This window comes from Trichosurus vulpecula, chromosome 3, assembly GCF_011100635.1.
Source record: "Trichosurus vulpecula isolate mTriVul1 chromosome 3, mTriVul1.pri, whole genome shotgun sequence".
Classification (NCBI taxonomy): domain Eukaryota; kingdom Metazoa; phylum Chordata; class Mammalia; order Diprotodontia; family Phalangeridae; genus Trichosurus; species Trichosurus vulpecula.
The window spans coordinates 408,256,251-408,273,173 of NC_050575.1; the positions used below are offsets into that span (position 1 = coordinate 408,256,251).

At 44.0% G+C, this 16,923-nt stretch overlaps 2 gene segments (V, D, J or C); both read right to left on the reverse strand.

Annotated features, from left to right (window-relative positions):
• Nucleotides 1–1,030: 1,030 nt before the first annotated feature.
• LOC118842764 lies at nucleotides 1,031–1,770 on the reverse strand. The segment is given in 2 exon segments: nucleotides 1,031–1,419; nucleotides 1,722–1,770. Coding segments are annotated over 2 exon segments (438 nt in total).
• A 10,980-nt stretch (nucleotides 1,771–12,750) lies between these two features.
• Nucleotides 12,751–13,570, reverse strand: LOC118842765. The segment is given in 2 exon segments: nucleotides 12,751–13,178; nucleotides 13,484–13,570. Coding segments are annotated over 2 exon segments (477 nt in total).
• Nucleotides 13,571–16,923: the final 3,353 nt, after the last annotated feature.

Here is a 16,923-nt window from a genome sequence, read left to right on the forward strand (position 1 = left end):
TGGAAACACATGTGTGTTCTTGTTCCTAGATGCAATGGGCAGGGCCTTGGACGTTCATAACACCAAGAGATCTCCTGTGGCAGAGAATAGAGTCAGAAACACCTAGCAGGGATGACCAGTGAATGGCTGTGGCCCTGATACCTACAGGCCTAAGAAGTACCCCTATGCCTGCTGGTAATTACACCCCAACCCACAGAGGTGCACACATTAGCCTCAATTATCAATAAGGCCGTTGTCCTCTCAGAATCAGGAAATAGTGGTTTCCTAATGAGGGGTTGAGTAGGTGGGTGAGAACATTCATCTTGGCTCTTGGCCTGACCAGTGTGGACAGGGTTGGAAAAAAAATTAGTCTAGTCTAACTCATTGCTAAGCAGAGATGGAGGAAAAGCTCCTCAACAGAGACCGGGGCTTTCAACAAGAGAAACACGTTATCTTAAGGCAAAGATGTCAAGTGGATTTGAAATGTCAGAATGTTCTCTGCTTGCATTTTCCACTTTTTTCCCCAGAGGGTTCTGTTAACTCCACTCTACTAGGCTGTGAAGGTAGGGTTTCTGTTTGACAAGGCTTTATGTTTTGAATTAATTTTATTTTTAATTTATGGAATTAAATAACCACTTCCATAACAATGTATAAGAGAAGTAAGATTGCACTAAAACTGTAAATCCACTATTTGTAACATGCTACTCCTTTTAAATATTCAACAGAGTTATTTTGTAATTTTTTTTTCCATTTTCTTCCCTCAACCTATTTTATCCTACAGATGGGCAACATTAGACACAAATAGCCATATATATGTAAAATTACTCTACACATACTTCTATTGATCATTTCTTTTTCAGGATACAGATAGCAACTTTCTTCATAAGTCCTCTGTGGTTCATTTGGGTATTTATAATAGTCAAAATAACTAACTCACTCAAAGTTGTTAGAAAAAAGTGGGCCTTTGAAACAAGAAAGAGGAAGCCCTAAGAGATGTGAGCCTACCCAGAGAACAGGGACTGCTCTGCCCTGGGGACCAGAGAGGAAACAGCTAATGCTCTGAGCTGAATCCCCTGAACAGCCTGGGGAGGTTTTTTCTCAGGGCTGAAGCACTGTGGGAAAGGAGATTTTTAGACTGCTGACAGTAGTAATCTCCAGCATCCTCAGGCTCCAGGTTGTTGATGGTGAGAGTGAAATCTGTCCCAGAGCCACTGCCACTAAACCGGGTAGGCACTCCAGATTCCAGATTGGTAGCATCATAGATGAGGAGCCTGGGGGCTTGGCCAGGTTTCTGCTGGTACCAGTTTAAGAGTTCATATGTATCCAAAAACATCCCACCGCTCAGGCTCTCACTGGCCTTGCAGGTGATGGTGACTCTCTCTCCTAGAGATTTGGACAAGAATTCTGGAGACTGGGTCAGCACAATGGCTCCTTGTGAATCTAGGAAACCAATAAAATTAGATGAAGATACAAATATGTGAATGTCCAAGTCAAAATATAGGAGCAAGACAATTTTGTGGAGACTGAAATTGCCAACTATTGCAAGGAGCTTTATATGGTGTCAACACGAGACAGAAACCATCTTTCCCATAGATGTAATCTGGAGCTGGTCATGCTACTTTACCCCTGTCTGCTTCCATTGTGCCTAAGCTTGCTCACTCACTGGATCAAGAAAACATCAGGTTTTTAATCCCTGAAAATCTGTGATCTGCTAAACCCTTCATTGCCCTGCTGTGTCTTACCCTGAGACCAGAGCACCAGGATCCAAAGAAGCTGCCATAGGGAGACCATCCTGGCCTTTAGAAACCTACAGAGAGAGCACTCAGAGCCCTGAGAGGGCAGAAGGAAGGAGGAAGCTTTTATATCCTGAGCAGGATTTACTACAGGTCCCTTGGGTTTCCTTATGCAAAAGAGCCCTTGTTCCAGTAGGAGCCTCACCTCAGGGACCCTTTAAGCCACACTGAGTCACCCTGGCTGAGGCTGGCTCTCTCTTTAATATCCCCAAATATGCGACCCCAAGATCATGTTTATTGACTGATAGATTAATGGTTGCAGCTGGTTGTGGATAAATGAAGAAGGCTTCTCTCTGTGTCCCAGGACCAGATCCCAGTAACCAGGAGTGATCTCCAAGCCATGGGGAGATGGGAGAAATGGCAGGAGCTCACAGTTTATAGGATTTGGAGGTGCCTCACCTGACTTTGCTCATGGGCCTGCCCCTCTACCTCCCTCTGCTTGTGAAGGTGTGAATTCAAGGAGGCAGGGAGGAGGGTCTGGCTCATGGACAGATCCTAGCCTGGGCCTCTGGGAAAAGTCCAGGAGAGGCTTGTTCCTATGTGAATGGCTTTTGTCAGTGACTAGATCAAAATACTCTACTCGATCTGAGTATCATGGGGGAAAACATGTCCCCATTTTCCCTTTACACACATGCAATGAAGGGGAGGACCCATACCACAATCCATCCCATGTCCTGTCTGTAATTGTTTCTAGAAATGTAGACATAGGTAAACCTGTGTGCCTAGTGAGAGGTTATGATGGTGAAGGTGAATGGCTCAGAGACAGAGTCAAGGTGAATGAGAGAGTCATTAATTTCTGGCTAATAACTCCTGTCTAGGGGGATTGGAAAAAGGCTTTTTTGCCTACTTTTCAAATTTCATTTTTTCTAATTACAGGTAAAAAACAATTTTAACATTTTTTTAAAATTTTGAGTTTCTATTTCCCTCTCTCACTCCCTTCCCTCCCACCTCATCGAAAAGGCAACAATTTGCTATAAGCTGTACATGTGCAGCCTGAAAAACACATTTCCAGATTAGTGCTCTTCTTCAAGAAAACATAGACAAAAAACTCAGAAAAACGCTCTATAAAAATGTGTGCTTTGCTCTGCATTCAGACACTGCCCACTGAAAAAGCACTAATTATGTTAACAGAAAAACAACTAAACAGCTAAGTGCTGGGCATTCAAATGGAAAAGCAATAACATTCCATGCTCCAAAGGTGCTCATATTTTAAAGGATAATACAATATTAAACACAATTGTTATTGTTTTGTTATTATCATTATTTTGACATGATTATCATTTAATGTCTGCCTTCAAAATTGTGAAGTTCATTCAAATGTTTTCTCATTTCATGATTATAATAGCACTAAGAGTTAGGTGTTATTAGCTAATTGCACTTATGTGAGGTACTATATCCATTTTACAGAAAAGGAAACTAAGTCAGTCAGAGGAAAAGTGACACGGTCAGGGTCTCATAGACAGGAAATGTGTGGAGCAGGATTTTAGCTCCAGTCTTCTGGACTCTCAGTCTAGGCCTCTATATACTGTACCTTCTACCTGCCTGGGATATATCGATGTAGATACTACTTTATGCAGATGTGATTTGGTATGATAAGTTCTCAGTGAAAAATGCTTCCCAGGGCAACTGGACATGTTCTTTACAACTCAGAGTCATGGGGAGTTGACTTTAGCGCTCAGCAGTTTACTGTTTGTTCAGTAGCACGACCACCATGTGTCAGGAACAGGATTTGATCCTGGATTTCTTGACACTCAGGCCACCTCTCTGCCCATCATTCCATGTAGCCTCATCTTTATCATATGTTTATGTCTTTGATGTCTTATCTGTGTCATCTATCTATGTCATCTTTGTTATCTTTATCATCCATGTCTGTACCTAGCTATATATGGAGAAGAAATGAGGACAGAGAGAGAAGAAGGAGGGCTGAGGATCCCTTAGCCTATTTTGGGAAAGACCCACCTAAGCCCACCAAGGATATTTGGGGAAAGATTGTCAGCCTTGGAGTTTGGCCTGGCCAAGTGTCACTTCTACTACTTAGTGTCTCTGTGACTTTGATCTGATTACGGAAATCCCTGAGTTGGCAAAATGATGAAAAAATCCATATAGACTGAAGGAATCATTCAGGTGGAAGGACTTGATAAAAGTATCTAATCTAACACTCTCAATAATGTGTGACTGAACCCACAGGATTTAAGCATGGATCACAAGAACTAAAGTACAGAAAAAATTTGTTATCCTAAGTCACCAGACCATCAGAAACTATTTAATAGTCCCTCTTCCACAGAGGTGCCAAATTGATATTAATTAAGTCCGATCAGGTTTCTCTCTCAAAAATCTTCACCAGCTTCCTGTTGACTTCAGGATAAAACACACAGCATACAACCTGGAATTTAACATTCTCTACAATATGGCTCCCTCCTACCTTTGCAGGCTGATACCACATTAACCAGATTTGTGTCCTCTCTGTTCTAGGAAAGCCAGCATGTCAGCTCTTCCCGCACACAGCTTTCCATCATTCTTTGCCTGTCCTTTGCACAGGTGGTTCCCTCAGATGGCCATGCAGGCCCACCCCACCTCCCCTAGCCAGAATCTCCAGCTTCCTTTGAAGCTCATCCCAGGTTCCATCCCATTGATGAAGCCTCTGCTGCTCCTCCCCTACATGTCTACTTTCTCTCTTAGAATTACTCTGTAGACACCAATTCCCTTCTCCCCAGCTGAATGTTACCTTCCACAGGTACAGGAACTATTTGGCTATGGTCTTTAAATCCATAGCTCCCGGCACATAAGAGCTGATTAATTTCTTTTACATTTGATGTATTTGCTAACTTAGGACTAAACTCCAAGACAGGATGGGAAAGGATAGAGACCCTGACTCTTGGTGAGTGGAGCACTGGGAGCCAGAATACTGGAGGCCTGGGTTTGAGTTAAGAACTAATGGGTCAGGGGACACAGTTCTGCTTGAAGAGGGTTAGGAGGACTGTGATCCAGGATAGCCCAGGGTTCAAGGAGCCTTAGGGATATCATGTGACCAGAGCAAGACCAGACCCTGCCTCCAAGTCCTCCAGTGGAAGAAGATTGCAGCCAGCAGACTTAGGATGCGGGAGTCTTGACATGAATGGTGTTTGAAGTCAGCCATCTCTGGAACTACTTCTATTGTCCCCTAGTCTGTATTCTTGGCCCGAAGGTTTTGTTCACAGATTCTCAAGCTAAATTGGCCCTCTTTCCATGCACTGGAAACAGAATGCAAGTTGGCTTTAGCAGTTAGAGCTACAACTAATTTTTGGAAAATCAGGAGCTAATAATCAGAGGTGAAAGTGCCTGGAATTTAGAGTGGGCTTTGATACCCTCCTGTCAGGGACCTGGACCCACCAGTGGTTGGGATATTTTGGAGGCTCTTTCAGGGCTTATGCCTGGAGTGCAAAGCCATCCCTGTGTAAAAGGTTCACCAGAACCTGCCCAAGCCATTGCCAAACAATAGTGGAATTCCTTAAGTTTTGTCCACTTTGGTAAATCTGATAAAATGGAGTCTCAGGATATCTAGTTTCCTGCCTAGTATACATCAGGTGCTCAATGAATGCTTTGGAATTGAACTGAACTGATTTGAATCTTGCCTCAATGATCTCCCTTACAAACAGATTTCTTTGCCAAACTAATCAGTGTCTTTTATCCATTGACACACTTATTGCAAGTATTGTTGAGAATGTCAAAATTCTATTGCAACTTAAAAGTTTGGTCTTGTAGGATTCACTCTGAGGTCATGCACCACAAAGCGACCCTCTGACTGTGGGCTCAGGAATTCCATTTGCCTACCAAAGGCTGCAGGAAATCCAGTTATGGGACCAGGGAGCTGCCTAGTGGGTGACCAGGAGAAGAGCTGTGCTGCCCTGTCTTGGTCAGAGGTGGGGAGTAACAGCAGGTATTCTTCATGTTCCTCATCCCTTTTCCAAGTTCCAAGAACAGGGATGATTAGAGCTGGAATATGACTGGAGAAATGACCTAGGAGTTGGTTAAGTTTCGTGTATTCGTTATCACCGTGGACAGAAGCTAACCAGCAAGAGTGAGCAAAACAGTAGTAAAGGTTCTGAACTGCCCATGAAGCTCTTGCTAATAGAATTCACTCTCATATTGTGCAACACTTAATCTCTGAATGCATGCTACCTCGGACAAACAAAAACCTTGGATAGGCCTTAGCTTAAAAAAAAGAAGAGGTTTCCCACAACATCCTGGGCCATCTCCAGTCTTCCGGAACCCAGTTGCCTCTAGAGGAGACAGTGAAACTGGTGACTTTGCACAGCCCTGTCTCACTTAAATCCAATTCACTTGTGTAAGTCAAGACATCACCTTCCTGATTGGTCCTCTTTGAGAACAAAGGACAAAATCTCTGGGACACAAGAAGAGCAATGGTGCCCTCTTCTGGTCAGATGGAGGAGGGACAGGATGCATTCTTCATGTTCCTCATCCTTTTTCCAAGTTCCAGCAACAGGGATGTTTAGACCTAGAATACAGATCTCAGAAATCACCTAGGAGGAGGGTTAAGGTCCAGCTGTTAATTGTCATGGTGGACACAGCTAGGGTGAGCATAGAGGTAGAGAAAGAATTCACATCTATATAGAAATATCGAATTTGCAATCACTTCATATTGGGTTCCGCCCTGGGAAAGTGGGGGTTCCTATTAGCTGAAATTGATGGTTGGGGAAGCAGTGGCTCAGAAAGCTTATTTGGTTATTAAGATTCAGGACAGAGATAGATTCAAATACAAGTCCTGATGACTCCTAGCACATTGTTCTATTAGTAGGTTAGCTGACAAAGTTTTGAAATGAATCTGGAAAGGAATCTCCCTGTGCTACCCAGACTCTAAAGATCTGCACACTGTCAATTATAGGAGTAAAGTTTGTTAAGACATCTATGCGATTGGAGAGAGGAGAGACAAGAGACAGAGATTCCAATAAGACTATGGCCCTCTCCTAAGAGATAAGTGATTGACCAGAAGTGAATGACTCATTCTCCAGCTTCCTTTTCTCTTTCACTGAGCCAAGCACTCTCCCCTTCACATGCACAGATGGGGCCCACAGATTTAACCAGATACATGTTCTGAGAAGTGGTCAAGTTTGGTAGAGATCATAGCTACAGGAGTATAAGTTCTGGCTTTATACTTATGTCTAGGATAGGAATATGGAGATCAGAGAAGGCACAATGTTTGCCTCTTCAATGCCCAGGATAACTCCAGTGACCTCACCTAGGGACTGCCTAGATCCATTCCCCCACATTCTTCTCAGAGACCCTGGCTAAAGGGCTGTCCAGCCTTGGCTAGACCCTCCTCCCTGCCTCCTTGACTTCATAATGTCACCAGTAGGGGGAAGTGCGGGGGCAGGCAGGTGAGCACAGTCAGGTGAGGAACCCTGAACACCTGCTACCTCTGCAACCTCCCCAAGGGTTGGAGCTCTCTCCCTGCTTACAGAGAATCTAGTCCTGGGGCACAGACAGAAACCTTCTCTCATTTAGCCACAGCAAGTTGCAACCATTCCTATAGCAGACACCAAATACGAACATCTCTATGATCCTGAGGTTCCTGATTTGGGGACAAAAAAAAGGAAGGCATGTCCTCCAAGACCAAGCTCAGTTGGTCTGACCTAATCTGGCTGACAGGGCCCTGAGATGAGGCTCATACCAGAAAGGATCTCTCATAGGTTCTGCTCAGGATATAAAGCCCCCTCTCCCTGCCCATCTTAGGGCTCAGGGTACTCTGTCTACAGATCTCCAAGGGTCAAGATGATTGCCCCCTGTCAGCTCCTCTGGCTCTTGGTGCTTCTATGCTTGGAGCTTCAAGCATAGGAGTTTTCACTGGGAAACAAAATAAAACAAAATCTAATGATTCCCTCAAATCAGAGGGTGGGGAAGCTTAAGTGCAGCAAGGGCAGATGGGCTAACAGGCATGACCAGGCCATCCAATAAAAAAGAAAAACAGCTCTGACTTGGAAAACATGGTTCCTATCAAACATGGATAACAAATACAATTAATTGTCACAGATATGGGAATTCATTTATCACCACAAAATTTTCCTGTTCTTGCATTTTAATATGCTCCGTCACACATATCTATCACGAACTACTTCTTGTTTCATCCTAGATTCCAATGGGGCTGTTGTGCTGATCCTTGTCCTGATCTCCCTGAGAGAGAGTCACCATCAGCTGCAAGGCCAGTGAGAGTTTAGATATTTTTCGTAATCGCCACTTACACTGGTGTCAGGAAAAACCTGGCAAAGCCCCCAGACTCCTCATTTACCATGTTACCAGCCTTGCATTTGGACTGCCTGCATGATTCTGTGGAAGTGGGTCTGGAACAGATTTCACTCTCACCATCAGCAGCCTGGAGCCGGAGGATGCAGAATATTACTGTCTGCAGACTTATGAAGGGCCGCCCACAGTACTTCAGTCCTGAACAAAAATCTCCCCAGGCTATTCAGGGCATTCAGCTCAGAGCAGCAGCTGCTGTGCTCTCTAGTCCCCAGAACAGAGCTCTCTGGGCAGGCTCTCATCTCCCAGGGATTCCCCTTTCTGGTCCCACAGGTCCTCTCCTTCTAACAAAGCCTTTTCAATCACAAACCCTGTCAGCACAGGCAAGTCAGAGTGAAGGGGGCACAACACCCCAGGAAACAAAGAGGAAAATCCAAATGGGGAAATGCTGACACTTCAAATCCACTTGATCTCTTTCCCTTGACATAATATGTTTCGCTTGTGGGAGCCCAAGTTCATGTCAAGGAGGCTTTGCTCTACTGCTCTGTAAAAAAGGATACAAACTCGTTGGTTGCCTATGTTTAGTTGTTTCTTACTTCGTAACCCCTCTTGAGCTTTTCTTGGCAAAGTGCCTAGGGTGGCTTGCCCAAGGAATATAGACTCCAACTCATTTCACAGGTGAGGAAACTAAGTCAAATAAGATTAAGTGATTTGCCAAGGGTTATAAGGTTTAAACTCAGAAAAATGAGTCTTTTGGAATCCAGGCTCAGCATTCTATCTACGGCACCATCTGACTGACATGATATTGACTAGATTCCTTTTTCTCCAGCCCTGGCCACACTGGTCTCACAAAGCTGGGTTCCTTATGAACTGGGCCTGGCCAGGAGCTAAGGAGAATGCCCTGACTAACCCAGCCAATGCCCAGCTGGAGACTCGTCATTTCCTGTATCTGGAGGACAGTAACATTATTGGCTAACTCAAGCTAATATGTGTACCTGGCTGAGTTGGAGGGTGCCTCCCAGCAGGCATAGGGAGAGTTCCTAGGATAGCAGGTGGCAGGGACACACTCATTGGTGAGGTCTCCGCTACTCCTCCCATATTTGTTTTCTTTCTTTCTTGAAATTAGTCTGTAAACACCAGTTGCCTTCTCCCCAGTTGATTGTTCCACAATCACTCAAGCGTGGGAATTATTCGGCTATGGTCTTTGAATCCACAACTTCTTGTACATAATGGATGCTTAAATTTTTTTAATGTGATATGTTTCCTGGCTTATGCCTAAACCTCCTGATGGCATGGGTACCCTGCCTCCTGCTGACTGACAGATTAGTAACCAGAGTACTGGAGGTCTGGCTCATGAGTTAAGAGCTGATGGGTTAGGGGACACACTTCTGCCTGAGGAGGGTTAGGAGGACTGTGATCCAGGAAAGCCCAGATTGCAAGGAGCTTCAGGAATATCATGTGATCAGAACCAGAGAAGATACTGCCTGCAAGTCCTTCAGTGGAGAAGGATTGAATATGACCAGCAGATTCAGAAATCTCACTTCAGGGCTTGAATGGTTGCTGAAGTCTGCCTTCTCTGAGGCTGGGTCCATTCTCCCCTGACCTTACTGCTTTCTTGGCCTGGAGCTTTTGTCCTCAGATTATCAAGTTAGATTATTCCTCTTTCCATACATCTGAAATACAACTCAACTTGGCTTTACCAGTTAGAGTTAGTTGTCAGACAATTTGAGGGTGATGATCAGAGGAAAAAGTGATTGGAATTCAGAAGGTGATTTGAGATCCTCTCATCTGGGATCTGTGACCACCAGTGGTTTGGATACAGTGGAGAATCTTTCACGGCATACACCTGAAGTCTATGGCCTTGTACCCTCATAACACCAAGAGATCTCCTGGGGTAGAGAACAGAATCAGAGACACCTAGCAGAGATGGGCAGGACTGTGGTCCTGATACCTACAGTCCTAGGAACTCCCCCTATGCCTGCTTGGAGGTACACCCCAACCCATCCAGGTGCACTGACTAGCCTTAGTCTTTCAATGAGATGATTTTCCTCCAGATGCAGGACATGATAAGTCTCTACCTGGTGAGTGGCTGGGTGAGTCAGACTCTTAGACAGACCCAGGTCATAAGGAACGAGCCCTTTGAAACCAATGTGGCCAGGCCTGGAGAAAAAGGAATCTAGTCTATGCCATGGCAGCCAGATGGCTCAGTGGATAGAGCCCTGGGCCTGGAATCCAAAAGACTCATGGTCCTGAGTTCAAATCTGACATTAGACACTTACTAGCTATGGGAGTCTGGGCTTAACCCTCTTTCCCTCAGTTTCCTCATCTGTGAAATAAGCTTGAGAATGAAATGGCAAATCACTCTAGGAACTGTGCCAAGAAAACCCCAAGAAGGAGGGTCTGGCTCATGGATAGATGCTAGCCTAGGGCCCTGGGAAAGGCCCACGAGAGCCGGTGAATAATATGTGAACAGTTTTTGTCAGTGCCCAGATGAAATTACTCTACTAGATCTGAGTATCATGGGGGAAAACATGTTGTCCCCATTTTCCCTTTACAGATAAGAGGAGTCAGAAACAACTGAACATCGACAGCCAACAAGTTTCTATCCTTTGCTACAGAGAACCAGAGCAAAGCCTCCTCAACGTGAACTTGGGCTCCCAACAAGAGAAACACTTTATGTCGAGGCTCAGAGATAGAGTGGACTTGAAGTCTCAGCATTTTCCTGTTTGGATTTTCCCCTTTGTTTCCCAGGGGTTTGTGCCACCTTCACTCTGCCTTGGCTGTGCAGGCAGGGTTTGTGATTGACAAGAATTTGTGGGACCTATGGGACCAGAAAGGGGAAGCCTTGGAAGATGTGAGCCTGCCCAGAGAGCAAGGGCTGCTCTGCCCTGGGGACCAGAAAGGAAGCAGCTGCTGCTCTGAGCTGAACCCCCTGCAGAGAGAGTGGAGGGAGGTATAATTATTGGTCAATTTTTGGAACTATGAACCATAGCCTGCCACTCATTCCTAACTTCTCAGCCGTTATATTGTCCCTTCTCCCTCATCTGTGTAAACAATCAAGATTCATCATTTAGCTTAAACTGAGACAGCTGTTCACCTGCTTTATTAACAGGTGAACTCCTCCTAATAAACTCTTATCTTGCTCAAAAATAATGTGCCTCAGTCTACATTTCTTGAACTCCACGGGTGACAAAGTTTAAGTATTTGTTTAGGAATCAGCAAGCATGGGTCAGAAAAATTACTTGATCGTAGATTTCTTGACTCTCAAGTCATTTCTCTGCCCATTATTCCATGTTGTCTCATTTTGATCATATGTATTAATAATATTGAGAACTGTATGATTTATCTATATCTTCTTTATTATCTATATGATCATTATATCTACCTACTCATACTGGGAAAGGAAATGGTCAGGGAGAGATTACTTTGCCCATTTTTGGAAAGACACACCTGAGTCTCACCATGACACTTGGGGAAAGAACATCAACCTTAGTGGTTGGCCTGGCTGAGTTTCAGTTGTACTTTTTATTAACTGTGGTATTTTGTTCAGTCTACTAAACCTCTCTGAGTTGACAAAATGATATACGCAGCTGCTTATACTTCACATAAGGACACCCTTGAAATTGAGTATGAGGCAGAAGGACAGAAGGAGTTCATAGACACTGTGAGGATAGGGGCCAAGATGCCATTCAGCTGAACGTAGGAGGTGAGACTATCTCCTCTTCTTTTCAGTGACAAAGGCTGAGCAGAGAGCCATTAAATAGTTGTGGAAACATATGTGTGTTCTTAGTACTAAAGGCAATGGGCAGGGCCTTAGACCTTCATAGCACCAAGAGATCTCCTGGAGCAAAGAATAGAATCAGAAACACCTAGCAGAGATGACCAGTGAATGGCTGTGGCCCAGATACCTACAATCCTAGGAACTCCCCCTATGCCTGCTGGTAATTACACCCCAACCGACAGAGGTGCACACATTAGCCTCAGTTAGGCAATAAGGCTGTTGTCCTCTCAGAAGCAGGAAATAATGAGTTCCTAATGACGGGTTGAGTAGGTGGGTGAAAACATTCATCTTGGCTCTTGGCCTGGCCAATGTGGCCAGGGTTGGAAAAAAAATTAGTCTTGTCTAACTCATTGCTAAGCAGAGCCGGAGGAAAGCCTCCTCAGCAGAGACCTGGGCTTCCAAAAAGAGAAACACTTTATCTTAAGGCAAAGATGTCAAGTGGATTTGAAATGTCAGAATGTTCTGTGCTTGGATTGTCCACTTTTTTCCCCAGGGGGTTGTTTTAACTCCACTCTACTAGGCTCTGAAGATAGGGTTTCTGTTTGACAAGGCTTTGTGTTTTGATTAATTTTATTTTTAATTTATGCAATAAAACAACCATTTCCCTAACAATGTATAAGAAAAGTAAGATTGAACTAAAACTGTAAATCTACTATTTGTAACATGCTACTCCTTTTAAACATACAACAGAGTTACTTTGTAATTTTTTTCATTTTTCTTCCCTCACCCTATTTTATCCTACAGATGGGCAAAATTAGATACAAATAGCCATATATACGTAAAATTATTCCACAGACACTTCTATTTATCATTTTTTTTCAGGATATAGATAGCAGCTTTCTTCATAAGTCCTCTGTGGTTCATTTGGGTATCTATAATACTCAAAATAACTAATTTACTTAAAGTTATTGGAAAAAAGAGGACCTTTGAAACAAGAAAGAGGAAGCCCTAAGAGATGTGAGCCTACCCAGAGAACAGGGGCTGCTCTGCACTGGGGACCAGAGAGGAAACAGCTAATACTCTGAGCTGAATCCCCTGAACAGCCTGGGGAGGTTTTTGTTCAGGGCTGAAGCACTGTGGGAAAGGGGATTTCTTAGACTGCTGACAGTAATAATCTCCAGCATCCTCAGGCTCCAGGTTGTTGATGGTGAGAGTGAAATCTGTCCCAGACCCACTGCCACTGAACCGGGCAGGCACTCCAGATGCCAGATTGGTAGCATAATAGATGAGGAGCCTGGGGGCTTGGCCAGGCTTCTGCTGGTGCCAATTTAAGTAGTTAGTACCATAATTAGTTACACTCTCACTGGCCTTGCAGTTGATGGTGACTCTCTCTCCTAGAGATTTGGACAAGGATTCTGGAGACTGGGTCAGCACAATGGCTCCTTGTGAATCTAGGAAACCAACAAAATTAGAAGAAGATACAAATATGTGAATGTCCAAGTCAAAGTTTAGGAGCAAAACAATTTTGTGGAGACCACTGAAATTGCAAAGTATTCCAATTAGTTTTACATGGTGTCAACATGAGACAGAAACCATCTTTGCCACAGATGTAATATGGGGCTGGTCATGCTAGTCTGCCCCTGTCTACTTCCGTTGGGCCTAAGCTTGCTCACTTACTGGATCAAGGAGTCATCAGGTTTTTAATCCCTGAAAACCTGTGATCTTCTAAACCCTTCATTGCTCTGCTGTGTCTTACCCTGAGCCCAGAGAACCAGGAGCCAAAGAAGCTGCCATGGGGAGACCATCTTGGCCTTTAGAGACCTGCAGAGAAAGCACTCAGAGCCCTGAGAGGGCAGAAGGAAGGAGGAAGCTTAAATATCCTGAGCAGGATTTACTACAGGTCCCTTGGGTTTCCATATGCAAAAGAGCCCTAGGGCTGGTAGGAGCCTCACCTCAGGGACTCTTTAAGCCACACTGAGTCACACTGGCTGAGGCTGCCTCTCTCTTTCACATCCCCAAATGTACCACCCCAAGATCATGTTTACTAATGATAGATTAATGGTTGCAGGTGGTTGTGGATAAATGAAGAAGGCTTCTCTCTGTGTCCCAGGACTAGATTCCCAGTAACCAGGAGAGATTCCCAAGACATGGGGAGGTGCCAGAGATGGCAGGAGCTCACAGTTTATAGGATTTGGAGGTGCCTCACATGACTCTGTTCATGGACATTCCCCACTAGCTCCCTCTGCTTGTGAAGGTGTGAATTCACGGAGGCAGGGAGGAGGGTCTGGCTCATGGACAGCCTAGCTTGGGCCTCTGGGAAAAGCCCAGGAGAGTCTCATTCCTATGTGAATGGCTTTTGTCAGTGACTAGATCAAATTACTCTACTTGATCTGAGTATCATGGGGGAAAACATGTCCCCATTTTCCCTTTACAGACATTCAATGAAGGTGAGGACCCATACCGCAATCCATCCCATGTCCTGTCTGTAATTGTATCTAGAAACGTAGATCTAGGTAAATCTGTGTGCCTAGTGAGAGGTTATGATGGTGAAGGTGAATGGCTCAGAGACAGAGTCAAGGTGAATGTGAGAGTCATTAATTTCTCGCTAATAACTGCTGCCTAGGAGGATTGCAAAAAGTTATTTTCGCCTACTTTTCAAATTTCATTTTTCTAATTACAGGTAAAAAACAGTTTTAACATTTTTTTAAAATTTTGAGTTTCTAATTCCTTCTCACTCCCTTCCCTCCCACCTCATTGAAAAGGCAACAATTTTATATAAGCTATACATGTGCAGCCTGAAAAACACATTTCCAGATTCGTGCTCTTCTGCAAGAAAACAGACAAAAAACTCAGAAAACAGCACTATAAAAATGTGTGTTTTGTTCTGCATTCAGACTCCATCTATTGAAAAAGCACTAATTATGTTAAAAACAACTAAACGGCTAAGTGCTAGGTATACAAATAGAAAAGCAATAACATTCCATGCTCCAAAGGTGCTCTTGTTTTAAAGGAGAGTTCAATAATAAACACCACAATTTTTACTGTTTTATTATTGTCATTATTTTGACATGACTATCATTTATTGTCTGCCTTTAAAATTGTGAAGCTCATTCAAATGTTTTCTCATTTCATGATTATAATCTCATTAAGAGTTAGGTTTTATTAGCTAATTGCACTTATATGAGGTACTATACCCATTTCACATATGAGGAAACCAAGTCAGTCAGAGGAAATGTGACATGGTCAGAGTCTCATAGACAGTAAATGTGTGGAGCAGGATTAGAGCTCCAGTCTTCTGGACTCTCAGTCCAGGCCTCTATATACTGTACCTTCTACCTGCCTGGGATATATCGATGTAGATATTACTTTATGCAGATGTGATTTGGCATGATAAGTTCTCAGTGAAAAATGCTTCCCAGGGCAACTGGACATGTTCTTTACAACTCAGAGTCATGGGGAGTTGACTTTAGCGCTCAGCAGTTTACTGTTTGTTCAGTAGCACGACCACCATGTGTCAGGAACAGGATTTGATCCTGGATTTCTTGACACTCAGGTCACCTCTCTGCCCATCATTCCATGTAGCCTTATCTTTATCACATGTTTATATGTTTGATGTCTTATCTGTGTCATCTATCTATGTCATCTTTGTTATCTTTATCATCCATGTCTGTACCTAGCTATACATGGAGAAGAAGTGAGGACAGAGAGAGGAGAAGGAGGGCTGAGGGTCCCTTAGCCTATTTTGGGAAAGACCCACCTAAGCCCACTAAGGATATTTGGGGAAAGATTGTCAGCCTTGGAGTTTGGCCTGGCCAAGTGTCACTTCTACTACTTAGTGTCTCTGTGACTTTGATCTGATTACGGAAATCCCTGAGTTGGCAAAATGATGAAAAAATCCATATAGACTGAAGGAATCATTCAGGTGGAAGGACTTGATAAAAGTATCTAATCTAACACTCTCAATAATGTGTGACTGAACCCACAGGATTTAAGCATGGATCACAAGAACTAAAGTACAGAAAAAATTTGTTATCCTAAGTCACCAGACCATCAGAAACTATTTAATAGTCCCTCTTCCACAGAGGTGCCAAATTGATATTAATTAAGTCCGATCAGGTTTCTCTCTCAAAAATCTTCACCAGCTTCCTGTTGACTTCAGGATAAAACACACAGCATACAACCTGGAATTTAACATTCTCTACAATATGGCTCCCTCCTACCTTCGCAGGCTGATACTACATTAACCAGCTTTGTGTCCTCTCTGTTCTAGGAAAGCCAGCATGTCAGCTCTTCCCGCACACAGCTTTCCATCATTCTTTGCCTGTCCTTTGCACAGGTGGTTCCCTCAGATGGCCATGCAGGCCCACCCCACCTCCTCCAGGCAGAATCTCCAGCTTCCTTTGAAGCTCATCCCAGGTTCCATCCCATTGATGAGGCCTCTGCTGTTCCTCCCCTATATGTCTACTTTCTCTCTTAGAATTACTCTGTAGACACCAATTCCCTTCTCCCCAGCTGAATGTTACCTTCCACGAGGACAGGAACTATTTGGCTATGGTCTTTGAATCCATAGCTCCTGGCACATAAGAGCTGATTAATTTCTTTTACATTTGATGTATTTGTTAACTTAGGACTAAACTCCAAGACAGGATGGGAAAGGATAGAGACCCTGACTCTTGGTGAGTGGTACACTGGGAGCCAGAATACTGGAGGCCTGGGTTTGAGTTAAGAACTAATGGGTCAGGGGACACAGTTCTGCTTGAAGAGGGTTAGGAGGACTGTGATCCAGGATAGCCAGCATTCAAGGAGCCTTAGGGATATCATGTGACCAGAGCAAGACCAGACCCTGCCTCCAAGTCCTCCAGTGGAAGAAGATTGCAGCCAGCAGACTTAGGATGCGGGAGTCTTGACATGAATGGTGTTTGAAGTCAGCCATCTCTGGAACTACTTCTATTGTCCCCTAGTCTGTATTCTTGGCCCGAAGGTTTTGTTCACAGATTCTCAAGCTAAATTGGCCCTCTTTCCATGCACTGGAAACAGAATGCAAGTTGGCTTTAGCAGTTAGAGCTACAACTAATTTTTGGAAAATCAGGAGCTGATAATCAGAGGTGAAAGTGCCTGGAATTTAGAGTGGGCTTTGATACCCTCCTGTCAGGGACCTGGACCCACCAGTGGTTGGGATATTTTGGAGGCTCTTTC